Raw genomic sequence first — 27,631 nt, 5'->3', positions numbered from 1 at the left:
TCATGTGGTGGCTGCACTAGTGGCATAGGATCCCAAATCCCGTATGGGATAGTAAGCATCTTTTCTATGGTATGATACAGATTTAAGTCTGGAATGGAGGCAAGCCTTTATTCTTCCTGCCCCTCTGTTAGGAGCAAAGAGGTCAAACCATTACTCTCTGTATCTGACTTGATACTGGTAAACTACACTTCTGAGCTCCTTTCTTTAGAACCCAGAGAAGTTCTCCCCTATCTTCCTGCCATCATAGACCAGATATATTTTTCTGGACTGCTATTCACGTCAGTGAAAGGGTTCCTTCTTTTTACCATGTACCAGTCTTCTTGGACAAGCCATTCCTTATCAGCCTATTCATATAAATGATAGACAAATAAGAGGTTGCCCCACTCATGTATGGGACCAGGTAGATTGACATTCCCAGGAAAAAAAAGAACGTACCAGTTCAGTTCTAAGGAGACTTCCAACCCACCAAGCAGTGAGTCTCCCTACCTAAAAAATGATGGTTTGTATCTCGCATAAGAACAAATCACAAATTTTTTAATAAATTTTTATTTTTCTTTGCTATACAAACCTGAGTCTTATAGGTTATACTTTGCTCCTCAAGCACCCCTCTCAGTCCCGAGCGGAAAGGTCATAAGTGAAGAGACTTTGACAGGTAAGGCTCCTCGCCCTTGCTCCGACCTGTCACTTAAGTCCTCACTAAAGGAATTCAACGGCCATCCTGCTCACGCTGAAAAATAGAAATTTTTTTAAGAATTTGTGATACATCTGTAAAGGAAGAAAATGTATAAATAGGTGAAAGACTATATGTGTGCATAAGAGAATATTTTGAATAAATGTTACTAGGTATAGGATACAAGAGCATGGAGTTCTTATGTTAGTATGAATGTCAGAAAAAAAGAAATGATTGATCAATATGATTATCTGGGAATAGATGGTAGGAGCTGTTGTAAAACAAAAGAAATTCATGGAGCAATAAATGGTAGTATAAATGCTAGAAAAAGGGGTAATGAATAACTAATATGATTATCTGGGAAAAGATATTAAGGCTGTTGTAAGATGAAAGAGATGAAGTAAGAAAAACAGTAGAGTTCAGCTGAAGATGGTGATTGGAAGGAGAATATTTAGGAAAAACAAAATTGCCTTATAATGTGGAAATTTTGAGCCAACTTCTATTTATATAAAGTGAAGTGTGGTAATCAAATTAGAATGAAAGGCAAACAATGGAAATGCAGTAAATAAGATTCACTGGCGGAATATTTTTAAGCATGGAAAATTAAAGCTCTGGGTTTGATTAAGAAGCAAATGTGTAAGAACAAACTGACAATATCAAAACTATAAACTCAAAATTTAGCAAAGGTATCATTTTTGTGTAAATAGAGTAAATTTCAATTGTTAGTGCATTAAGTAACAGGATTTCTTTGAGTTTTTTCTGAAAAGAAATGTAGGGGGGACTTGCAATGTTTTCCTCTGTAATGCCTTCCCTTCTCTCTATTTACAAAGCATTTTGCTATTTGCTAATGAAGAAATCTATTCTCTGTGGAATTTCTACATTTTTTTAATGAACCTTTTAATATTCCTTAATTTGATATACAACCTTTTATGAAGGATGCTTTTTACTATTTCAATTTAAAATTGTTTTATATGAAAGTTCTTTGAAATTTAAGTTGTAGGTGTGTTTTATAACCACCTGTTGTGTTTTCATGTCATACTCATCGCTATATAGTAGTATTTATTCCATTTATTGCCTATTACTGTACTGAACCACCATTATCTCCACAGAGTTACCTATGCAGAGTCCATTACTGCACTCCATGTTGAGATCTATGAATCAGTGGTTAGGTGAACTTATTGACCATTTAGAGAACAAGAAAGGGCCACCACCAGAATACATTCCCGGCTGCTTTGCAGAAAGTGCAGTTGCAGGACCAGCTATCCTGAAATACAGAGGACTCCTGGAAACTCACAATACACCTTTTGCGTAAGTATTCCCAATTGATATTATTTCTCAGCAGCCTCCTTCAAGTGTTTGAATAAATCCAAATGATAATAGGGTTATTTGTCAAAGTATTGTACAGTACTTGAAATTGTTTTCAAGGAGAAAATGAAAATTGGGCAGCTTCTATTTAACTATTACAAATCACTGAACTGTGTGGAGAGCATTACTCCACTAGGCCACTCAAAAGTAAACAAGCCATGCAATTGGTATGCTTTACACACTACATAGTTTTCATTTTCTTTAATAGATAATATGAAAATGAAAAATTTTTCTCTTAAAAATTATAAGAGGTAATTGATACTATACCTATACTGTGTTTACCTGCTCATGCTGATTCTGTTTTCTTTATTTTTGTAAATATTAAATGTAAAAGTTGTTAAATATTTTAAAAATCTTCATCTTTACCTGTGCAGACATAATAAAAGAGGTGTTAAGCCTGTGCAGCGGCTATGGAATTACTTGGTGAGACAGGAAGAAGTTCAGGACATATTTGTGCGTTATATATTTGGCCGTAAAAGGCCAGTGCCTGAACCCGCACATTATTCAGATCATGGTGAGTGTTGACACTGAAAGGAGTGTTGAGTGTCATTCTTATATTTGCTGCATGGTTGCCATCAAAATTATATGATCAAAGAGCTACCTGTTGGTAATATAGTTCATATTCTAAATTTCTGTTTAGAATTTAGTGATTAACATTTGTTGGCTTTTTGTTGAGAAATGTACAGTACTTGTAAGTCATTGCTATATATGGGTGATACTTATTTTATATAAAGGTAACTCCTATTGAAGTATAATTAATTGATTATGATTTAATTCAAATAAGAAAACTACACTATTACTATTTTTTGCATGCATTTGATTTGGAGGTTCCCTTTTTACAGTTGATGATGCAATGAGTGATGTAGATGGGTTAGAAGGCTCTGGAACTGGAGAGGGTGGATCAGAGATGGGAGGAGAGAGTCATCATGAGCCCTCGGAACATGGGGGACCATCGTCTGAGACTGCTGTGCAGTCCCTTGAGCCAGTTCGCATTATACACAAAGAGCAAGACTCAATAACATCCTTCTGCATCAACAAGGTTTGGAAAAAACTTTATAATGTCTAAATTTACAAGATATTTGCATGTACTGTACAGTATTGGGCTTCATAAAGTTTTCAATACTCATATTTTCATAAAGTTAAGTTGTTATCCTGCAGCATGTTAATGCAGCTTAATTTTGTGAAGGATCTCTTATCAATTCATTATTTTCATATTCAATCTGCAGGTGAATGCAGGTTTGATGGCAGTGGCCACAGTCCGAGAGGTTCAGGAACTAGATGTGTCTCTGCTATTAGATCACCCAGGGTGGCTTACTAATGAATGTGAACTTGATGTTTTAGCTCTCAACCAGTGAGTATAAAATTGTTTTATGCTGAGAATAGAAAGATTTGGTTTTCAACTTTATATATGATTTTTTGGACTCAAGCCATGTCGTCCTGATGGAAGGTTCCTATTGGTAGAAAGCTACCAATAGGAACCTTCCATCAGGACAACATGGCCATCTCACCCAAAAATAGACTTTTTGCTTCTCTTCAAAATCTGTTTATAGTTATTCTGTCAGCCTATAAAGCCTGTAAAGTTTTCTCCAAGAAGAAGTATTTCCATAGTTATGTATTTCTCTTAGGAAATAGCTCTACATTATTTCCAACACTTGAAAATAGCAGTTATGAACTACTGAAGAGTTTATCATTAATTCAGTTACATATATATTGTATGCTCTTAGTTACCTCCACCAACAAAGTTGGGAGGAGGTTATGTTTTCACCCCTGTTTGTCTTTTTGTGAAAAAACATCTTGGCTGCAATTTTACTCACAGAGTAGTGGAACTTTCAGGGGTTAATTGTTATGTTGAGACATAGAAGTGATTCAATTTTAAAAGTCCTAGGTCAAAGGTCAAGGTCAAGGTCGTGCAAAAGGTCGACTGAATTAACCCTAACCTTAACCCCAAGTTCGCACATGGTTGTCACACAGACTTCAAATACGCATAGGGTCTAAATTGATTCTGGAAAGGGAAGCTGGTTTCGAGAAATAAGCTGCCGTGGCAGAAGTCTGCACTCTCAGAGTGTTTTTCTAGTTATATCACTATATTCAATGGCAAATAAAGTTTTCAAGTTTCTATATTTTTTAAAATCACAATGAGCAAGTCTCATTGAGAAATATTTTTACAGGGAACCAGATTCTGTGCCGTCATCGAATTTTCTTGTTGTGCAGACTCCAATGGACAAGAATGTTTTAGATCCTGGAAGGGGAGGTAATGTCCTATTATTTTTATATTGATCTACTGTTTTTTTTTTTTACGTTAGAGTTTGTCCGAGACTAACAAGCCTATTACATGTATATTGATATTGCACTCCTTATCTATATAGTATTGTATTTCTTATTACTGATTGAATAATCAAATATATAAGTAAAAAATAAAGTAAGCAATGTAAATTACAGAAAAGTTATGAAACCAAATTATATGGTTAGGAAAAGATTAACAAATAGTTTAACTTATTATAACAAATTACAGTACCTAGGGTATTACCTTGACTGATATAAAAGACTGAAATCTACCCAAACAATGAAAATATATGACAACAAGAAATTAACAACATATTGAGAGGCATTGAACCTAATGGTATACATGTCAGTATTAAAGTACCTATGGTATATTAAACACTGATGTTATGTCGCTCATTTTACTGTTTATTTAATTCCCTGTTTGTGGTTGTGTAATATCCAGGTACGGTATGTTATGCCAAAACTCAATAATTTCTTTATGTAGTCTTTATGACCTAAAAAGTTCTGCTTAGGTATTTATTTATAGAGGTTCATGAGTATCATTTTCTTTGTAAGATGCTAAAGATAGAGTAATGTGTCATTGTCATTCTATGCCTACCAGTTAAGTAATTTTAGTTCTAATTATAGTGGTTGATGTCTAACCTGTGTAACATGACAATTTGATGAAAAAAGAGAAATACAATAATCCCTCAGTTATCGTAGGTGTTACATTCCAAGCCCCCCTGCGATAATGGAAAAATTGCAAAGTACATTTAGAGATCAACTGTATATTTTTTATTTTTTATAATTTTTCATGTCTTTATTATCTTATAAATTAAACCGTTTATAATCCCAAAAATTATTTTTAACAAGTAATTATTAAAATAAAAAAAAAATATAAAACTTACCTGTCCCCAGAAACCCTCGATATAAAGGGGAGTCCGTGTTATACATTTACATAATACATTTATAAACCAGCAATGTACTGAGAGAGCGATAGGTGAACTTTGATATAGCTAGATCCCTAAAGAGAAAAAGTTTCATAAATTTGTATGCTAGACATTGCGAATGAGTATGGACATCCATGCTGTATTATAGTTATTGACACACTGCCTGGCAACACAAGCTCCTTGCTAATACTTCATGAAAAAATACATGAAACTAGTAAAACATTAAGATTATTGATAATTAAACATTTTAAACTAAACTTTCAAATTTATAAGAAATTTACAATTACAGTACTGTATAGTAGAAATAATATAATCTAACAAAATAACAAAAAGTGATAAAGATGATATCCATATAAAAGGCTGAAAGATAATGAATTTACCAGGAATGCATAAGCTTCATTTTAAGTTGCATTTGGAACGAGGTTTATAAGAATATCTTTTTTTTCAACAACAGGATTACTGTATCCATGAAATGGTTTAAAATTTTCTCCATATTTTTTTTTCTTTTTTTTATATATAAGGATAATGTACTTTACTTGCACTACAACTCTCAATGTATTGAAAATTTAATATTACATTTAGATTGTAATTAAAGTAACAAACATTCTCTCTCTCTCTCTCTCTCTCTCTCTCTCTCTCTCTCTCTCTCTCTCTCTCTCTCTCTCTCTGTGTGTGTGTGTGTGTGTGTGTGTGTGCATTTTAATTTTACTAGGATGTCACCTGCTAAATTTCTGGTGAGTTCTAGAAGTTAATTTTAGTTGGTACCTTTTTGATTTATTTTTAGCATCAAGATACCTACAACTTGATGGGAGTTTGCGTTAGTTGGGAGATTTTATATCCTTAAACACTTTGCCTCTTAATTAAGCACTTCCTTTAAAACATAATTTGCATTTTTTCTAGATGTGTGTATCATTACTATTATCATTTTTGGTTATGATTTGAAAATATATTATTATGCTGTACTGTAAAATCTTTAAAAATGCTCAGCAAAATTTAAAGATGAAGCCATTTTAGAATTTTGATTGGCTCTATTTACCTTACTTCATAATAGATCAACTTACTTCAAGTTCTGATCTATGGTGGCTCATCCAGAACCACTGTTTGCTTAAAATCTTATCATGTGCACCAAGTTGCTATATAAAATATTTTGAGAATCACTGAGTCTTTTAGGTCTTGGGCAGAGATTGTTTTTGAAAAAAATTAATAGTATACATAGAAAAGCCAATATGTATTGGTGCGTGAATATGATCATCAAAAACAGATGTTATGAGATGAGGTAACAGGAAATTTTAAGCCGTTGGAATTTTATGGCTTATGACAAAAAAAGAAATTGATTTGTTTGAGGATTCTAAGGAAAATTTTATTATATTGTAATTCTTAATCATATTATCAGATAGATATGTTGAATTATTTATCCTTTTCTTGATTTTTAACAGAAAATATAAGTCAAGGAATACAATGCTTCTGAATGTTCTAGAGCTGTTATGCAACAGTGTGATGATATGTTTTTGTGTAATCTTTGGGCGACAATAATTTATAAATATTAATATTGAATATCACTTGAAAAGTATCAATACAGTACCTGTATAATAAAAGGTCGTGATAGGTAGGACTGAATGGCCTCTTGTTATATATTGAATGCTGAAATTTGTTATCCCAATCAAGTTTGATGGCTCAAAATATATAGGGTTTCTATTGTGTGTTATTCCTTTGATTTAATAAAGTTAGATTTCCATATAATTTAGGGAAAATTTTTTCTAAGATTTATTTGCAATTCTTTGAAAAACTGACAATTACTATTTCACAGGGGTAGATGGTAACCTGTCATCATCATCAAGTATCAATTTCCCTGCCATGGGTGGTGGTCCAATGAGTCAAACAGGTCGAGGTACCAATGTGGTAAGTTCATATTACAGTTTTTATGTAGTCTAGTTTTTTGCCAATTTCTATTTCTATATTTCATGTAACATTGAATAGGTCATTGTGGTAATGGGTTTTTTTAATAGATAGGAAAATATCAAAATTTTCAGAACCAAAGGTATATTCAACCTTCTACTGAGAATCTTTTTGGGTATTTTTTCTATTATCTGATGTTACTATGATAAACAGTTCTATGTATTTATTTATGTTATTGGGGTATTGAAAATGCAAAGGTTATAAGTAAAACCAAATAAATTTCTTGTGTCTGCAACATGCCACACTCTTTTCAAAGAACTTTACTATCTTCATTTTGTTAAGGCAGTACAACATGTTGCTGCCCAGCATCTGTTGTCTTTCTCCTCTGTAACTTTAGAATCGGGAAAAATCAGCCTAACAGTGTTACAGATGTCGGTCCTAGTGAGCTAGGGAGGTAGTAATGTTACCTCAAGGTGGCATGGACTTTTTCTTTCGGTTCGTTTCATTAGTTTCTCATCTGTTGATTATTTTCATACTCATTGTAATTGTTTTATCTGTTACTGTTGCTGATTTTGTTTTATAAAAGTTGTTTTCTCGTAAGTGTGTCTTTCTATATTTCAATTGGCTATTCTTGCTTAAGAAAACTTGGTTGATGAATCAATGGTCTTTTTGGTGCTTTTCTGTTTTTGGACATTAGTTTTGATAATATTTGTTGTTTCTATACTCACCCAATGTTCAGATACATACCACCTAATGAGGTCAAGAGGATATGATATTGTTTTCAAAATCAAGACTGATTTTGGTGGATGTTAACCACCAGATGTCACCTTGCTTGCCTCTTGAATGAATGAAAATGCGAAATTTTAAATTTTTTTTTTGAGTAATAGTGAATTTGAGTCTTCATCAGGAACAAAGCAATATGAAAATTAGGTGAGTTTATAGATTGAAAATTATATAAATTAAGATTCAAGTATTGTGAGTCGACCTTTTGTATGAAATTTCTGTAAAAGTAAAGATAAATGACCAGGCCACAAATAGTGCTATGAAGCACTATGTTTGTGTTTCAAAGAGATCTTTAGTAACAGTGACAGCTGATGGCTAAAATTAGTAAGAGGTCCTGCTTCAGAAAATGTTTAGCCATTATTTTAATCTTATGTAAAAGAAAGCAAACATAAAAAGGAAATTTATATATTAGCTTGATAAAATCCTAAACAGAACAAAATAAGAAAATTACTTATTAATAGCCTAAATTGTTACAGCTTGTTTTTTCAAAAACCCTTATGAATCACAAAATAAGGGTAAAAACTCCCTTTATTTTTCAATTTGTGGCAGCAGCTCTATAGCTGGATACAGCTTAATAATCTAATTCTATGCTTTATCACATTCAAGAATATAGACAAATTTTTTAAGCACAACACAAATGGAGTAAAAAAGAACCCAGCACACCAGGGTTGGCACTGCATGACCCACAGTGTTCTCTCTCCTTAGAGTGCCGCTTCCTATCTCAGGCCTGTGAGCATGTGCACAACAGACAAACACAAGTTGGATGAACTGTGAAATGATAGTTTTAAATATTAAACTTAGCCGGTGAATATATAATAGCTGACGTCTCCGGCGGCTCGACAGAAAAACACAAAAACTCGCGAGCGATCGCTATGAAGGTTGCGGGTGTGCCCACCAGCGCCAACTATCGGCCAGATACCGCATATACATGTAAACAGCTCCAGTTCTTCTCTGTCGGTCTTGTCGACAAGTTGATTCCATTACTCGCTGTTAACCTGGAGTTTTTCAACAGTCTTGGTGAAGTACTTCTTTTTGGTTTTGAGCTTTCGCAGTGCAGGTGTTTTTATCTTCAATTTAAACTCTTGAACTCTTTTTTGGATAGATTTAATTGTTGATGACTTTGGATTGTTTTTGGACTTTCTTTGACTTTTCAAAATGGCTGACCCTTCTCCAATTCCTAAATTTCGTAAATGTAATGTTAGGGATTGTAACAAACGTCTTCCAAAGGCCTCTCTTGACCCACATACTGTGTGTTCTAATTGTCGGGGTAAAACCTGTCAATTAGGAGATCGGTGTGATGAGTGCGTGGTACTTTCGGAATTCGACTGGCTAGAGTTTGATAAGTATTCTCGTAAGCTAGAGAGAGATAGGGTGAGGAGAAGTTCCTCTAGATCATTAGAATTTTCCTCCTCCCATGCCCCTGAACCTAATCCTTCCCCAGTAGTAGTTGTGCCTGAATCTTCTACTAGCACTCATGAACCATCAATGCGGGATATGTTACATGCCATTCAAGCTTTGGGCGAGAGAGTTGAATCTTTAGCTACGGACCGTAATCAACTCATGGCGGATGTAAAAGAGTTAAAGTGTCAGAGTGCCACATTAGAAAATCGTGGGGATAAAGTTATTAGTGCGCAAAGTGTTATCAGTGTTGCGACCGAGGGTTCGTCTGTTCGTGACTGTCGTTCGCCTAGTCCGAGACCTCTTGCAAGCTCCCATGCACCAGGGAGAAGTAATGTCGTAGGACTTATGGGGACGAGAGGCTTTAACCAACGAACAGACGTTCCCTCTATGGTTTCGGGCGTGTCTCGTCAAGACCGCCCCTACCATAAGACGAGCGAGGCGGTTTTCTCCTCGTCATCCGAAGGCTTCTCGCGTAAGAAACCGTGGAGCAAGGTTTCGAGACCCTTAGAGCGGAAGTCAGTCCCTTCAGGACAGGTCCAGCGTCCTGGTTGTAGCCATTGGGACAGCTCTGACCCTGTGGAGTCATCGGAAGACTGCTCGCCGCCTAAACAGAAGCGTAACACAGGCTCCGAGAGTCTTAGTGTAGGCAATGTTTTGCAGTCACAGACGTTACCCTCGTCTCGAACCGCACCCACTCCCGTTGATCCTAAATGGGTTGTACTGCAAGATATGCAGTATAAGCTTGCCTCTCTTATGGAGGAGTATACTGCTGAGCAGGTTCACGATGATCCTCGCCGTTTAGCTGATCGAGATCCTGGCCGTCAGCCGCCCAAACGAGCCTTTGCTCGTCCTGTTGACGTTGACGTTACAAAGTCACGTCAGTCACGTGACGTAGAGCCTCACTCGATGCAGTCCCGTGTTGACTTTCAGCCGCTTGTGGACGTTCAGCCGCTGCCGCATGCTCGTGTTGACGTTCAGGACGTTCGCCAACCAGCTAAGTTGACTTGTTTTGACGTTGAGCGTCAAGCACCGCAGTCAAGAGTTGTTTTAACTGCTCAGTCTAGGCAGTCAAGGCAGTCTCGAGTTGACGTCGAGCGTCCTCCCGCTCCTGTTGTTGTTGCTAGTCAGTCCGTTAAGCAGTTACATGACGTAGCGTCCTGGACTGCTACTGATGCTCCTGTGCGTGTGGACTCTGCTTGTCAAGCATTGCCACCAAGGCAGGTCTCTCCCTTGCTTGAGACTCATCAGTTGTCGGACGAGGTTCCTTCAGATGAGGACGTTGCTGATCCTCATCCTGATGATAATCCTTTGGACGTTTTGTCAGTTGTAGAAGAACCTAAGGCTGTTCAACCTTCGATGGATTTTAAGAAGATCATGATGATTTTCAAGGATCTTTTTCCAGATCATTTTGTTGCTGTTGCTCCTCGTTCGCCTCCGTCTGAGTTTGCTCTAGGCTTAGCTGCTACCAAGCCTGCCTTTACTAAGCTAGTGCTTTCTCGCTCTTCTAAGAGGGCTTTACGTCTTCTAGGCGACTGGTTGGATACCAGGAGGAGTTTGGGGAAGACGGCCTTTGCCTTCCCACCTTCTAAGCTTGCTTCTAGATCGAGCGTCTGCTATGACACGGGAGAAGTTCTCGGCTTGGGAGTCCCTGCCTCTGCCCAGGGTGACTTCTCAAGCCTCGTAGACTCTCCCCGTCGCCTGGCCATGAGACGCTCGAAGATTTGTTGGTCCTCCTCGGACCTTGACCATCTACTTAAAGGCGTATATAGGGCCTTTGAAGTTTTTAACTTTCTTGATTGGTCTTTAGGAGCATTAAGTAGGAAGATCTCATCTGCTGACCAAGATGTATCCTTACTTATCATGTCCTGTATGGACAAAGCCATCCGCGATGGCTCCAATGAGCTCGCCTCCACCTTTACGTCGGGAGTCTTGAAGAAGAGAGAAACCCTTTGCTCTTTCCTTTCAGCAGGAGTTACTCCCTGTCAGAGATCGGAACTGCTCTTTGCTCCCTTATCGGCTGCCTTGTTTCCACAACAGCTGGTTAAGGATATAGCTGCTTCGCTTGTGCAGAAGGACACACATGACCTGATGGCGTCCTCTGCTCGCAAGGGAGCTCCTTCTTCATCCTTTGTTGCGAGACCCAGGATCGAGACTCCTGCGTCTAGATTTATCCCGCCCTTTCGTGGCAGAGCTCCCAGCAGGGGAGGCTCTCGTGCCGAGGGAAAGAGAGGTAAGAAGAGAGGGGCCAAGTCCTCCCGTGGCAGAGTCTGACTGCCCACAGCCTCAGACAGCGGTAGGGGCCAGATTGAACAGCTTCTGGCAGGCCTGGGAGAAGAGGGGTGCAGACCAAGAGTCTGTTCTGTTGCTCAAAGAGGGGTACAAAATACCGTTTGTACGCAAACCTCCTCTAGTAACAACTCCCATAGACCTCTCTCCCAGGTATCGAGAGGAGTCAAAGAGACAAGCCCTAAATCAAGAAGTGTCTCTGTTGCTAGAGAAGGGAGCGGTGGTGAAAGTCTCGGACCTTCAATCACCGGGGTTTTACAACCATCTCTTCCTAGTCCCAAAGCATACAGGAGGTTGGAGGCCAGTGCTAGACGTCAGTGCGCTCAACGTTTTTGTTACGAAAACAAAATTCACGATGGAGACCACGAAGTCCGTCTTAGCAGCGGTCAGAGAGGGAGACTGGATGGTCTCTCTCGACCTGCGAGATGCGTACTTCCACATTCCTATACACCCGGATTCCCAACCGTTTCTGAGGTTTGTTTACAGGAATGTGGTGTACCAGTTTCGAGCACTGTGCTTTGGCCTCAGTCCTGCTCCTCTCTTGTTTACGAGGCTCATGAGGAATGTGGCAAAATTCCTTCATCTATCGGGAATCCGAGCCTCCCTGTACTTGGACGACTGGCTTCTCAGAGCATCGTCCAGTCATCGCTGTCTGCAGGATCTGCATTGGACGTTGGGTCTGGCCAAGGAGTTGGGACTTTTGGTCAACTTAGAAAAGTCCCAACTGATCCCATCCCAGACTATTCTATATTTGGGGATGGAGATTCGCAGTCTAGTTTTTCGGGCTTTTCCGTCTGCCACCCGAATAGAACAAGCCCTGCTCAAAGTCCAACTAATGCTGAAAAGAGAACGTTGTTCAGTAAGGAGTTGGATGAGTCTCGTAGGGACTCTCTCATCCCTGGAGCAGTTTTTCTCGCTAGGGAGACTGCACCTTCGGCCTCTCCAGTTCCATTTAGCCTCTCACTGGAACAAGGGCAAGACTTTAGAGACGGTATCAATCCCGGTCTCCGAACCAGTAAAAGCATGCCTGAACTGGTGGGACAGCAATATCAGTCTGAGAGAGGGCCTGTCCCTAGCAGTCAAGAACCCAAACCACGTGTTGTTCTCAGACGCGTCGGATTTGGGTTGGGGTGCGACCCTGGACGGTCGGGAATGCTCGGGTCTGTGGACCTCAGTTCAGAAGAGCATGCACATCAACGGCAAGGAGCTATTAGCAGTCCACTTGGCCTTGATGAATTTCGAGAACATTCTTCGAAACAAAGTGGTAGAGGTCAATTCAGACAACACCACAGCTTTGGCATACATCTCCAAGCAAGGAGGCACTCACTCCCACACGCTGTACGTGATCGCAAGGGACCTCCTCATATGGTAAAAAAATCGAGGCATCTCCCTGTTGACAAGGTTCATCCAGGGGGACTTGAACGTCTTGGCAGACTGTCTCAGTCGGAGGGGTCAGGAGATACCCACGGAATGGACCCTCCACAAGGACGTGTGCAAGAATCTTTGGGCGACTTGGGGTCAACCCACCATAGACCTCTTTGCCACCTCGTTGACCAAAAGGCTCCCAATCTATTGCTCACCAGTCCCAGATCCAGAGGCAATCCACATAGACGCGTTTCTACTGGACTGGTCTCACCAGGACTTGTATGCATTCCCACCATTCAAGATAGTCAACAAGGTACTGCAGAAGTTCGCCTCTCACGAAGGGACAAGGTTGACGTTGGTTGCTCCCCTCTGGCCCGCGAGAGAGTGGTTCACCGAGGTACTTCAATGGCTGGTAGACATTCCAAGGAGTCTTCCTCTAAGGGTAGATCTCTTACGTCAGCCCCACGTAAAGGATGTTCATCAAAGCCTCCCTGCGCTTCGTCTGACTGCCTTCAGACTATCGAAAGACTCTCAAGAGCTCGAGGCTTTTCGAAGGAGGCAGCCAGTGCGATTGCGAGAGCTAGGAGAGCTTCTACCATCAAAGTATACCAGTCGAAGTGGGAAGTCTTTCGAGACTGGTGCAAGTCAGCATCTGTGTCCTCTTCCAGTACCTCTGTAGCCCAAATCGCAGATTTTCTGTTACATCTGAGAAATGTTCGCTCCCTCTCAGCACCCACTATTAAGGGCTACAGGAGCATGTTGGCTTCGGTCTTTCGACATAGAGGCTTAGATCTTTCCAACAATAAAGATCTCCAAGATCTCCTTAAGTCTTTCGAGACCTCTAAGGAACGTCGTATGGCAACTCCTGGATGGAACTTAGACGTCGTCCTAAGGTTCCTGATGTCAGACAGGTTTGAGCCATTACATTCAGCCTCCCTGAAGGATCTCACCCTCAAGACGCTTTTCCTAGTGTGCTTGGCTTCGGCTAAAAGGGTCAGTGAAATTCATGCCTTCAGTAAGAACATCGGCTTTTCCACAGATAAAGCCACATGTTCACTTCAACTTGGTTTCCTGGCCAAAAAGGAACTGCCTTCTCGTCCTTGGCCTAAGTCATTTGATATACCTTGCCTGTCAGAGATCGTAGGCAACGAACTTGAAAGAGTACTGTGTCCAGTTAGAGCTCTAGGTTCTACTTAGCTCGTACTAAGTCCTTACGAGGTGGATCTGAGGCCTTATGGTGCTCAGTTAAGAAGCCATCATTACCTATGTCAAAGAATGCTTTGTCATATTTTATCAGATTTTTAATCCGAGAGGCTCATTCTCACTTGAATGAAACAGACCGATGCTTGCTTAAAGTTAAGACACACGAAGTAAGAGCTATAGCAACTTCCGTGGCCTTTAAGCAAAATAGATCTCTGCGAAGTATAATGGACGCGACCTTTTGGAGAAGCAAGTCGGTATTCGCGTCATTTTACTTAAAAGATGTCCAGACTCTTTATGAGGACTGCTACACACTGGGTCCATTCGTTGCAGCGAGTGCAGTAGTGGGTGAGGGTTCTACCACTACATTCCCTTAATTCCAATATCCTTTTAATCTGTCTCTTGAAATGTTTTTAATCTTGTTTTTGGGTTGTACGGAAGGCTAAGAAGCCTTTCGCATCCTGGTTGATTTGGCGGGTGGTCAAATGTCATTTCTTGAGAGCGCCCAGATTAGGGGTTTGATAAGGTCCTGTTGTATGGGTTTCCGCCCTTGATACTTCAGCTCCTGGGAGTCTTTCAGCAGCCTAAGAGGATGGCTGGGCTTCGTGAGGAAGACAAGACTAACAAGGCAGAGTAATCGTCAAAGTCATCTTCCTTACCAGGTACCTATATATATTTGGGTTTTGTTATGATATAACTGTCAAAAACTCTAAGCATATACGCTGTAAACTGTATTTATACTGGTCTCTACCCACCACCATGGGTGTGAATCAGCTATTATATATTCACCGGCTAAGTTTAATATTTAAAAATGATATTTTGATTATAAAATAAATTTTTGAATATACTTACCCGGTGAATATATAAATTAAAGAGACGAACTGGAGCTGTTTACATGTATATGCGGTATCTGGCCGATAGTTGGTGCTGGTGGACACACCCGCAACCTTCATAGCGATCGCTCGCGAGTTTTTGTGTTTTTCTGTCGAGCCGCCGGAGACGTCAGCTATTATATATTCACCGGGTAAGTATATTCAAAAATTTATTTTATAATCAAAATATCATTTTTATTCAAGGAATTTTTTATTTCATTTTTATGAACCTACCATGATGTTCATACTGTATTGCTTCTTTTCCAGAAGCTCAGTTTAATTGACACTTATTGAATGTTATTGATAATATCGAGTGGAAATGGGGGTTGCTTCAGTTTGCAGTGCCTATACATGATCAGCTACTATTTAGTAGCAATTGTGTGATAAAATTTTACTGCATCACTTCTGACCATATGAACATTACTGAAAATATAAAAAGTAATTAGTAATTGAACAATAGAGTACTTTATGTACTTTAAGTCTTAAGTGAAGAAAATTTATGTGGACAAGAAGGTGCATGACAGAAGGACCAATAGAGAATCTGACACTTGAAGAAAATAGGAGAGCTTTTGGGATAACAATAAATGGATTATTGAAAATTACAAGTGAGTTGCTACAAACAGCCAATAAAGCAGTGATTAATAAGTTAACCCTAATGTGCAAAAGAAGGCACCTTGTAAAACAAGCTACTGTATGTTATTCTATATATTTGTGGATCTTAAGAAGGCTATAAATATGCATAGATTTGGGGATGATCCATATTTTATATAATTTTTAGGGTGAAGATAGGCAGATGTTTGAAAAGTAATTTGATGTGCTTAATTTTTTATCCTAACATCATAAGAAAAGAAGCTGCATAAAGTATAGTACTGAATTCCCTTTGAATTGTGTATGTAAAAATGCTTTACTTGGTGCCATCAGCAGAATTGAGAGTAAGTGGTCTAGTACGTGCTGAAACGATAGGAGAGTGGAATGAAGAAGGGAGTACTGAATATTAGTGTAAGCAAAACCAGAAAGCAAAGGAAACAATCCAGTTGGGTATGTGGCTGTGTATGTTTGGTGGTAATTAGGAGCATCAATGTAGTAAGCAGAGTTAAAGTCTATGATATGTGCCTGAGACATCTGATTTTCCATGGAGCTCAGTGAAGACATGACCCCATACAAAGAAAATCAAGGTTTTGAAAGAAGTTCATTAAAATATAGAGATATCTATAACTAAAAGATGCTGAAATAAATGTTTGATTCAAAGGGTTGTAAATAAACTGAGACCTCAAACATTTTCAAGCATATGGTAAAAAGGGGAGGGGAACAGTTTTTCAGAAAAGTAATGAATATGGAAGTAGCAGGACTAAGACCATTAAGATAAATACCTGGATCTCATAAGTATTCATGCAGAAAGGAAAACTGTACCTAAAAGCATCATTGATGATGAAGATATAGTCAGGTGGGAGTAACATCTCAGAATGTACTAATGTAAATGCATTTTGAAACTAAAGGGCCTTTGAAAAAATAGAAGACTTCTGCATGTCAAGTCTGAACAGTGATTTGATAAAAACTTCATTTAGGTTGTAGCTTGATTTTGTGATCCAAGAATTTCATTTAATCTAATTTTATAATTACCTTTGGAAACTTCAGGAAGACATTCATGATTTGGGAGTCGCAAAAGCATTTGGAATATTAAAGTAAATTAGGTATACCATTATACCTCAGATCTTCATTATTGAGTCTTTATTTCGAAATTCCTCTCTTGACTCAGATTTCAGATAACACTATTATATTCATTACGTTATATTTTAGAGAGATGCAGGAAATCCGTGGTATGTCTTGCCCTTTACGTTGTAAATCTGTTTTCCTGCACATGTAGGAGAAAGTATTCTGAAGCTACTTTTTCTCAAAGAAGACATTTTTAATTGGTAATTTTAACACACAAGGTGGTTCTATATCATTTATTTAAATATGTGTACCCACAGAATAGCTAGCCATAAAAGCCTGAAGTAACGTTTGATCAATGAAAATTAATAGATTAAGACTTGGATGTTTTTCAACCATTTCCACAGGCACCTTCATTGAATTTCCTGTATGATCTTATTTAGGGAATAACTCTTCCTTTATTTTTTCTTATATGCCAACTAATTACCATCTTTCACCTTAAATACATATACATCTCATTCTTTAATCTGTATACCATCCTTTTTCTATATAATTACACATTTTAAGGCAATAGATAGCCTGACTGCTTGTATGCATGGGATTGAAAGGAGTTAGAATGATATCACATACTTAACCCACCTTTGGAAGAAAAGGTTATTTCCGTGGTATGTAAAGTATATATTTTAAATATTTAACTTAGCCGGTGAATATATAATAGCTGCTACTCAGCGGCTCGACAGAAAACACACTCAAAAACTCGCGAGCGATCGCTATGAAGGTTGCGGGTGTGACCACCAGCGCCAACTATTGGCCAGATACCACTCTTGCATGTAAACAAACCCTTCAATTCTTCTCTGTCGACCTTGACGACAAGACGTATCATTACTCGCTGTAGAACCTGGAGTTTTCTCAACATATTTGGTGAAGTACTTCATTTTGGTTTGAGCTTTCGCAGTACAGGTGTTTTATCTTCAACTTAAATCTTGAACTCGTTTTTGGATAGATTTAATTTTTGATGACTTTGGATTGTTTTTTGGACTTTCCTTGACTTTTAAATGGCCGACCCTTCCCTTAGTACGGAAGTGTGTTTAGGTTTTTAGCAATTATCGTATCACGTTATAAATTAATTATAGATTTTCCTCTATATATTTTATATCTCACCCGCCTTTATTAGGCCTCTTCGATTAGCTTTCCATTTATAATAAACATCAAGATAAATTTTAATGATTTGTTTATATGCGACCTTTCCTGAGAGTAGGCGGTCCTAACTTGGAAACCGAAGTTAAACAACGTTGAGCCCTTTCAATCGTAAATAACTTTTACAGAGCTAATGATTTAAAACTTATTAAATGAATATTTTTTAGTAGATATTTTATGAAAGATTTTCTTTGAATAATCTTCGTACTGTTTCAAAGATGAACTAACGTTTAGTTTATTTATGCTACGCAGTTTGCGCTCTATCGTTACGATAGAGAGAGAGAGTATCACGGTTTCACTTTGCAGAAAGAGTAAATCGATTCTGACGTTTTGTTCATTCTTCTTTCAAAGCTTAAATGTTTTAAATTCTATTTTAAAGGAACTTTTTAATTGAAAAACCTTTCAGATTTTTCCTTTGGTCAAATAACCTGTTTTTTGACGAAACGTAAGTGGGCTCTTCTCTTCGGTGCGAAATCAAGAGAGAGAGAGAGATAGAGACGGAGGGAGAGAGAGGAGAGAGAACGTTCCGATCTTTATCTCGTCCCAAACGAGTAACGTTGTTCTCGAGTTACTCTCGTCCCTAGTCTCTGTACGGGGAGAAAGGATAAAACGTTTTTAGTTTTTTATTCTCGTCCCAAGGCACTGTACGGTGAGAGATTGAAAACGTAGTTTTGAATGAACTAGTGTTTAGTCTCTTCCCCAGCCACTGATCTTTTTATCTTAAAATATGTTTACTGTTTTTTTGCTGGTATTAATGTGCTTACATTATAAGACTGATTTCGCAATTATAACCTTTTGATGAGGGTAGAATTGCGTGCTTCAGGTAGAAATCAGTTTTATTCATACTTAATGTGAATTTTTAAAAAATTCGATTTCAGTGAAATAAGTGCAAAACAGAAAATCGTAGTGATAAAGTGATATTGCGCAAAGTGTTATCAGTGTTGCGACCGAGGGTTCGTCTGTTCGTGCCTGTCGTTCGCCTAGTCCGGGACCTCTTGCAAGCTCCCAAGCCCAGGGGAGAAGTAATGTCGTACGACTTATGGGTTCGAGAGGCCTTGATCAGCGAACAGACGTTCCCTCTATGGTATCAGGCGTATCTCACCAAGATCACCCCTACCATAAGGCGAGAGAGACGATTTTCTCCTCGTCATCCGAAGGCTTTTCGCATAAGAAACCGTGGAACAAGGTTTCGAGGCCCTTTAAGCGAAAGTCAGTCCTTTCAGGACAGGTCCAGCGTCCTGGTTTTAACTATTAGGACAGCTCTGACCCTAGCAGTCATCGGAAGACTGCTCGCCGCCTAAACAAAAGCGTAACACAGACTCCGAGAGTCTTTTTGTAGGCAAGGTTTTGCAGTCACAGACGTTACCCTCGTCTCTTACCGCAACCTTTCCCGTTGATCCTAAATGGGTTGTACGGCAAGACATGCAGAATAAGCTTGCCTCCCTTATGGAAGACTATTCTGCCGATAAGTCCGTTGAGCCTAGCCGTTTATCTCATCGAGATCCTGGCCTTCAGCCACCCAAACGTTCATTTGTGCGTCCTGTTGACGTTGGCGTAGCCAAGTCACGTCAGTCAGGTTGTTTAGAACCACACTCGATGCGGTCTCGTGTGGATTTTCAGCCGCATTTGGACGTTAGGCCACTTGCTGATGCTCCTGTTGACGTTCAGGACGTTCGCCAACCATCGGAGTTGACTTGTTTTGACGCTGAGCGTCAACCTCCGCATTCTAGAGTTGTTTTGACTGCTCAGACTAGGCGGTCAAAGCAGTCTCGAGTGGACGCTGTGCGTCCTCACGCACCTGTTGTTGTTGACAGTTCACAGACTGTCAAGCAGTTACATGACGTTGCGTCCTGGTCCGCTACTAATGCACCAGTGCGTGTGGACTCTGCTTGTAAAGCATTGCCACCACGGTAGGTCTCTCCCTTGCTTGAGACTCGGCTATTGTCGGACAAGGTTCCTGTAGATGAGGAAGTTGCTGTTCCCCCTCCTACTGATATTCCCTTGAGGACTCTGTCAGACGGAGAGGAGCCTAAAGCTGCTTAGCCCTTTATGGACTTTAAATAAATCATACTGATTTTTAAGGATCTTTGTCCGGATCTTTTTGTAACTGCTGCTCCTCGTTCGCCTAAACGTCAGAGTTTACACTAGGCTTAGCTACTTCGAAACCGTTGTTTTATAAGCTAGTGCTCTCTCGCTCTTTTAAGAGAGCTTTACGTTTGCTAGGCGACTGGTTTATCACCAGGAGGAGTTTGGGGGAGACAGCCTTTGCTTTCCCTACTTTTAAGCTGGCTTATAGAGCGAGAGTCTGATATGACACGAGAGAAGTTCTCGGCTTGGGAGTTCCTGCCTCTGCCCAGATAGACTTTTCAAACCTCATAGACTCTCCCTGGCGCCTGGCCATGAGACGCTCCAAGATTTTATGGTCGACTTCAGAGCTATTTTCGAGCGTTTGAAGTTTTGCTGTACAATTATGTCATGCATAAACAAGGCTTTCAGGGATGGCTCCAATGATCTGACAGCCACGTTCTCTGCAGGAACAAGTCCCTCAGGGATGGCTCCAATGATCTGGCAGCCATGTTCACTGCAGGAGTACGTCAGAGGCAAGTGCGCTCAATGTGTTCATTGTCAAGACAAACTTCACGATGAAGTCTACCAGGCTGTCTTGACAGCATTTATGGAAGGCGACTGGATGGTCTCTCTCGACCTTCAGGAGGCATACTTCCACATTCCTATACACCCGGATTCTCAACCGTTTCTGAGGTTTGTTTACAGGAATGTGGGGTACCAGTTTCGAGCCCTGTGCTTTGGCCTCAGTCCTGCTCCTCTCGGGTTTACAAGGCTCATGAGGAATGTGGCAAAATCCCTCCATCTATCGGGGATCCGAGCCTCCCTGTACTTGGACGACTGGCTTCTCAGAGCATCGTCCAGTCTTCGCTGTCGCGCAGGATCTACATTGGACGTTGAGTCTGGCCAGGGAGTTGGGACTTTTGGTCAACCTAAAAGTCCCAACTGATCTCATCCCAGATTATTCTATATTTGGGGATGGAGATTCGCAGTCCAGTTTTTTTTCGGGCTTTTCCGTCTGCCACCGAATAGAACAAACCCTGCTCGAAGTCCAACTAATGCTGAAAAGAAAACGTTTGTTCAGTCAGGAGTTGGAACAGTCTCGTAGGGACTCTCTCATCCCTGGAGCAGTTTGTCTCACTAGGGAGACTACACCTTCTGCCTCTCCGGTTCCATCTAGCCTCTCACTGGAACTAGGACAAGACGTTAGAGACGGTATCATTCCCAGTCTCCGAACCAGTAAAGGCATGCCTGAAATGGTGGGACAGCAATATCAGTCTGAGGGAGGGACTATCCCTAGCAGTCAAGAACCCAAACCACGTGTTGTTCTCAGACGCGTCGGATTTGGGTTGGGGTGCGACCCTGGACGGTCGGGAATGCTCGGGTCTGTGGACCTCAAGTCAGAAGAGCATGCACATCAACGGCAAGGAGCTATTAGCAGTCCACTTGGCCTTGATGATATTCGAAAGCTTCTTCGAAACTAAGTGGTAGAGGTCAACTCAGACAACACCACAACTTTGGCGTACATCTCCAAGCAAGGAGGCACACACTCCTTCACGCTGCTCGAGATCGCAAGGGACCTTCTCTTATGGTCAAGAAATCGAGGCATCTCCCTGTTGACGAGATTCATCCAGGGGGACTTGAACGTCTTGGCAGACTGTCTCAGTCGGAGGGGTCAGGTGATACACACGGAATGGACCCTCCACAAGGACGTGGGCAAGAGTCTTTGGGCTACTTGGGGTCAACCCACCATAGACCTCTTTGCCTCCTCGTTGACCAAAAGGTTACCAATCTATTGCTCTCCAGTCCTAGATACAGAAGCAAGCCACATAAACGCGTTTCTACTGGATTGGTTTCTTCTGGACTTATATGCATTCCCACCATTCAAGATAGTCAACAAGGTACTGCAGAAGTTCGCCTCTCACGAAGGGACAAGGTTGACGTTGGTTGCTACCCTCTGGCCCGCGAGAGAGTGGTTCACCGAGGTACTTCAATGGCTGGTAGACTTTCCAAGAAGTTTTCCTCTAAGGGTAGATCTGTTACGTCAGCACCACGTAAAGAATGTCCATCAAAGCCTCCCCGCTCTTCGTCTGACTTCCTTCAGACTATCGAAAGACTCTCAAGAGCTCGAGACTTTTCGAAGGAGGCAGCCAGTGCGATTGCAAGAGCGAGGAGAGCTTCTACCATTAGAGTATACCAGTCGAAGTGGGAAGTCTTTCGAGACTGGTGCAAGTCAGCATCTGTGTCCTCGTCCAGTACCTCTGTAGCCCAAATCGCAGTTTTTCTTTTACATCTGAGAAAGGTTCGCTCCCTTTCAGCTCCCACGATTAAGGGCTACAGGAGCATGTTGGCTTCGGTCTTTCGACATAGAGGCTTAGATCTTTCCAACAATAAAGATCTCCAAGATCTCCTTAAGTCTTTCGAGACCTCTAAGGAACGTCGTTTGGCAACTCCTGGATGGAACTTAGACGTGGTCATAAGGTTCCTCATGTCAGACAGGTTTGAGCCATTACATTCAGCCTCCCTGAAGGATCTCACCCTCAAGACACTTTTCCTAGTGTGCTTGGCTTCGGCTAAAAGGGTCAGTGAACTTCATGCCTTCAGTAAGAACATCAGTTTTTTCTACAGAAAAAGCCACTTGTTCACTTCAACTTGGTTTCCTGGCCAAAAAATGAACTGCCTTCTCGTCCTTGGCCTAAATCTTTTGATATTCCTTGCTTATCAGAGATCGTAGGCAATGAACTGGAAAGAGTATTATGTCCTGTTAGAGCTCTTAAGTTATATTTAGCTCGTACTAAGTCATTACGAGGTAAATCTGAGGCATTATGGTGCTCAGTTGAGAAACCATCATTGCCTATGTCAAAGAATGCTTTGTCATATTTTATCAGATTTTTTAATACGAGAAGCTCATTCTCACTTGAATGAGAAAGACCGATGTTTGCTTAAGGTTAAGACGCACGAAGTTAGAACTATAACAACCTCCGTGGCCTTCAAGCAAAATAAATCTCTGCAAAGTATTATGGACGCGACTCTTTGGAGAAGCAAGTCAGTGTTCGCGTCATTTTACTTAAAAGATGTCCAGACTCTTTACGAGGACTGCTACACACTGGGTCCATTCGTTGCAGCGAGTGCAGTAGTGGGTGAGGGTTCTACCACTACATTACCCTAATTCCAATATCCTTTTTAATCTGTCTCTTGAAATGTTTTTTAATATTGTTTTTTGGGATGTACGGAAGGCTAAGAAGCCTTTCGCATCCTTGTTGATTTGGCGGGTGGTCAAAGTCTTTTCTTGAGAGCGCCCAGATTAGGGGTTTGATGAGGTCCTGTTAGTATGGGTTGCAACCCTTTATACTTCAGCTCCTGGGAGTCTTTCAGCATCCTAAGAGGATCGCTGGGCTTCGTGAGGAAGACAGACTTACAAGGCAGAGTAATCGTCTAAGTCAACTTCCTTACCAGGTACCTATATATTTTGGTTTTGTTATATTGATAACTGTCAAAAACTCTTAGCTTATACGCTGTAAACTTAATTAACTCTGGTCTCTACCCACCGCCTTGGGTGTGAATCAGCTTTTATATATTCACCGGCTAAGTTAAATATTTAAAAATGATATTTTAATTATAAAATAAATTTTTGAATATACTTACCCAGTGAATATATAAATTAAAGGCCCTCCCTTCCTCCCCAATAGAGAAGCAGCGGGACGAGAAGAATTGAAGGGTTTGTTTACATGCAAGAGTGGTATCTGGCCGATAGTTGGCGCTGGTGGTCACACCCGCAACCTTCATAGCGATCGCTCGCGAGTTTTTGAGTGTGTTTTCTGTCGAGCCGCTGAGTAGCAGCTATTATATATTCACCGGGTAAGTATATTCAAAAATTTATTTTATAATTAAAATATCATATTTCCCTAGAATGCTGAATGTGGTGATATTAATACTAAGGTCCAGGAAGCTAAATTTCTGGCACAAGGGTATCAATTGAGCTTCTGATAATTGGAAGACTTTTATTTTCTTTTGTTTATTGCAATTTGTTTTTAAGTATGCATTTAACATTCCTAAATTCAGCTTATTTTAGGTGTTTATGCGTAGTTGCTTCATATTCGTACCCAATCTTTTTACCTCTGACCTTGGACAGTATGGTAACAGTCAGATTGACAATTTACATGTGGTAGAATCAATCATATGCAGGATTGTCTTATAAGTTCAAGTGACTATATTTTTTTTATTAGATTCATAGTATTGTTGGCTTAGATAAAAATCTTCCAGAATCAAATTTATCTGTTGAAGCTGACTGGCCTCTTTTACCAAATATTTATTTTAATAGGATTCAGTTTCATTGTTTTTCACCTCTACTAAGATTCATATACATTTTATTTTCTTTCATATTTTCACGTTTGTAGAGTTTTTTCAATATTTTTTACTTGATTTGTAAGGTTTTTAAATTTCTTATACAGTATAAAATATTTTTAATATTTTAAATTAAAAGGTTGTCTTTTGCTTTTTTATTAGATATACACATAATCCTCCAACATGCAATATATTTATGATAATAAAAACTTAGAATTGTAGTACTTGTGTGGTGTGTATATTTTACATAATTTTTTTTTTTGCGTGCTTTATTTATAGTGCACTGTTGAATGTAATTATCGTTGTCTATAAAACTTGTTTAAATCATAGGTTCACATTTTATGTCAAGAGTGTAATACCCTGCAAGTGGTAGTTTATCTTATATCTCCATTTTAAGTGATCAGGTTTTGGTTGTTGGTTGCTATATTGTATGTTCTCTTGTCTCTTAATATTGCTTTCATTTGGATGGTTTCAATTTCTAAATATTCCTTGACATTCAGGAAATTATGCTGAGTTGAGTTTGTGTATTTCACTTCCTAAGACAACATAGTACATGCATGTTGTGTACTACTGTACTGTCTCCTGTTATTTCGGCTGTAATACAGTAAAGTACTGTATTTTCGTAGTCAATATACTGTATCTGAATTTTGTAAGACTTGTCAATACTGTACTTGTAATACTTTCTGTACTGAGCCATTGTTTGTTGTCTTATTAATGCGGCTCAGTTGAAGGAGTTAAAGGGAGCTAATTTCCCTGGTTCCAACAACCCTCGTTTCTGTCGCTTCGTGTGGGAACGCAGTCGCCATTATCTGAAACCGGTGAGGAATGTCTGTGTGTACCCTTAAAATTAAATTACCTGGTGTTATGAATTTGTCTACCTAGTACCCTGTCTTTTTTGTATTGTTTATTTTTGTCTTTTAATTGCATTTGCATAAGAAAATTGTATTCATGTGAATTACAAACTTTTTTACTTTTTATAAAGGCCTAATGCTAAGTTGAATGGACAAATTTTTTGTCAAATTACTGGTTTTTTATAACAATTATATGACTTGAGACCTGTCAAAATAACAAAATCTACTTATTTTTTCTATTTATTAATCCCTCTTACTCCCCTCCTTCCTTTTTCTAACTTTCCTAGACCTCCATTAAAAATGGGCAGCTGAAGCACACTAATTTCTTAATGCATTTTTATTGCATGCAGATAATTGTTTAATGATTTTTCTCGTTCTTTAATTTATCTTTACTTTTACGCATCTCCTAAAGTCAACATTTAGTTTTTTATTCTTGTTTATACATTCTGTATAGTATTCTGAATTTTTGCAAATAAATATGGTTAGCATATTTTTGTGTACTAATGAAGGTTTAATATATGCATTTATGATACTTTAGTTTTATAAATTGGCTATTATAGTGCAGGTTCTTCTTTTATTAATTGTATGGCTACTGTTAGTTCATTTCCTTTGGCTTACCTGTACATAGTTTTTTATGCATTTAACTTTAATGCTATTTTTTTTTTAATATACTTCACGTGTTAGTGTTATTTTGATTTTTTTTCTATTTTTATTACTGATGGAATCGTGGATAACAGAGCCATCACTTTTATTAAACTCAGTGTAAGGATATAATCTCATCTCCGATCTCATTCTAATCATTTGACCCATTACGATTGGATTGAATCATGACCAATCCCCATAATGCAGAACAAAGTATAATCAATTAGTAATATTTTATGGGAATGTCCAGTTTTTAACCAATAAGAAATTTAAAGTTGTTTCTACACACATACAAACCTTTTGTCCTTTAAAATAAAATAGTGAATATCTTCAGTGGAACTAGAACATCCATTGGAATCGTCAACATGGTAATGAATGGCAGATGTTGTGTGGGAGCCTGTCAGAGAGACTTAAGATATTTTTTCAGCTACAATGAGTATGAATGTACTGTTGAGTCTTATCTAAGGCTGTTTAATCTTTTACATATGCATTGAATTGTTTAAATTGGCGATAGATCCAATCACTGCATTAGTGGCGTAATTGTTTACAATTATCTCATTTTTACCGAGTGTAAATCATGGCCTCCTTTAGGCGGGCAATTGCATTGAGGAGTCAGAAGGCCAAGTCTTCTCAAATGTTATTCTTGGCAAACCAGTGAATTACTGGAAAGACTGTTTAGCTCTTTACTCACCTCATTGAGTTTGCCACTAACAAGCTTTTAGGTATACACCCCTGTCTTAGTCCCCTGTAGTATGTTCCAGGAGCATTGAGATCTCTGATCTACATCAGGGAGTGTGAGGTGATTCCCGTAATCCAACATGTGGTGGAAGCTCTTTTCTACAGACTGCCAATGACAAGTAGCAACCAGTGTGATTTCTCCTCTTAGGAGCGCTTCGTTGATTGTCATTTAGACCAATGGTTCCCAACCTATAGTTTGCAGACCCGTGTTGGTCTGTTGTGTATGATTTGTTGGTCTGCTTATGTTATTCATAATCTAAGAAAAACAATAATCTGCCAAACTAACTTTACATATTTTTATATCAAGTATGTAACTATTATTAAAAATAGAATAATGTTATGTATTGAATGTGACTATTTATTTTATAGGACAGACATACTAAAAAAAGTATAGTGTAATCAACACCCGTTTATAGTGGTGCCACAACCATTCCCTCTCCCCTCCCCCAACAAACTTGTGAGCAGCATTCAGTGTGTCTGACCTTGACATATCAGTAGACAGGACTTGCAAAACATTATATTCTCTTTCTGGGCATTTTTCAACTTACTTTCCCTATGAAGAGGATCTACAAATGGAATGAATGGGTTCGTAGTCCTTTCTTAGACTCAAATGAGAAAATTTGAGTTCACTGCAAGAGGATCAGCTAATTGAGTTTCCAAGTGATAAGGGATTAGAATCTGTGTAAAAGTAGCATAACATTACCTGCATTCAGGATTCATGCCTGTGGAGAATTTCCTGAGCTAAGTATTTCTGCTTTTAAGTTTTTAATGCAATTCCCTTCAACTTACATGTGTGAAGCAGGGTTCTCGGTACTGGTTTCAATAAAGACTAAATATAGAAACAGACTGAATATAAAATGGCCAGTTCATGTTGAACTTTGTGACATTGAACCATATTTTCAGATACTTATTTCAGCAAAAGAAACTGAAATATCACTGATTTAGCTACCCTGGCTAAGCTAACTGTAATATATTCTTTTTGGCATTATATTTAGATAAAATATTTGAGTATTATACACTCAAGAATTGGGTTAAATTCTGGTATAGAATAGTTATGCGCATACAGGAAATTTTTGAAGATTTTGATTGGAAAAA

General features: G+C 39.1%; 1 protein-coding gene across 5 annotated transcripts in view; it reads left to right on the top strand.

Annotated features, from left to right (window-relative positions):
* The window catches only part of LOC137649990 (dmX-like protein 2), a 232,196-nt gene that overhangs the window by 170,929 nt on the left and 33,636 nt on the right, over positions 1–27,631 (top strand). For 4 of the 5 annotated variants that reach the window (XM_068382995.1, XM_068382994.1, XM_068382993.1 and 1 more), the window contains 7 exons: positions 1,780–1,978; positions 2,410–2,549; positions 2,878–3,074; positions 3,262–3,386; positions 4,204–4,286; positions 7,055–7,146; positions 25,031–25,123. In XM_068382995.1, coding sequence (XP_068239096.1) covers positions 1,780–1,978; positions 2,410–2,549; positions 2,878–3,074; positions 3,262–3,386; positions 4,204–4,286; positions 7,055–7,146; positions 25,031–25,123 — 929 coding nt within the window. The remainder of the gene's footprint in view (positions 1–1,779; positions 1,979–2,409; positions 2,550–2,877; positions 3,075–3,261; positions 3,387–4,203; positions 4,287–7,054; positions 7,147–25,030; positions 25,124–27,631) is intronic. The other variant, XM_068382996.1, reaches the window with a different exon arrangement.

This window comes from Palaemon carinicauda, chromosome 11 (genome assembly GCF_036898095.1).
Source record: "Palaemon carinicauda isolate YSFRI2023 chromosome 11, ASM3689809v2, whole genome shotgun sequence".
Classification (NCBI taxonomy): Eukaryota; Metazoa; Arthropoda; class Malacostraca; order Decapoda; family Palaemonidae; genus Palaemon; species Palaemon carinicauda.
Note: the sequence above shows the minus strand (reverse complement) of the source record. Positions and strands in the feature narration are given on the sequence as shown.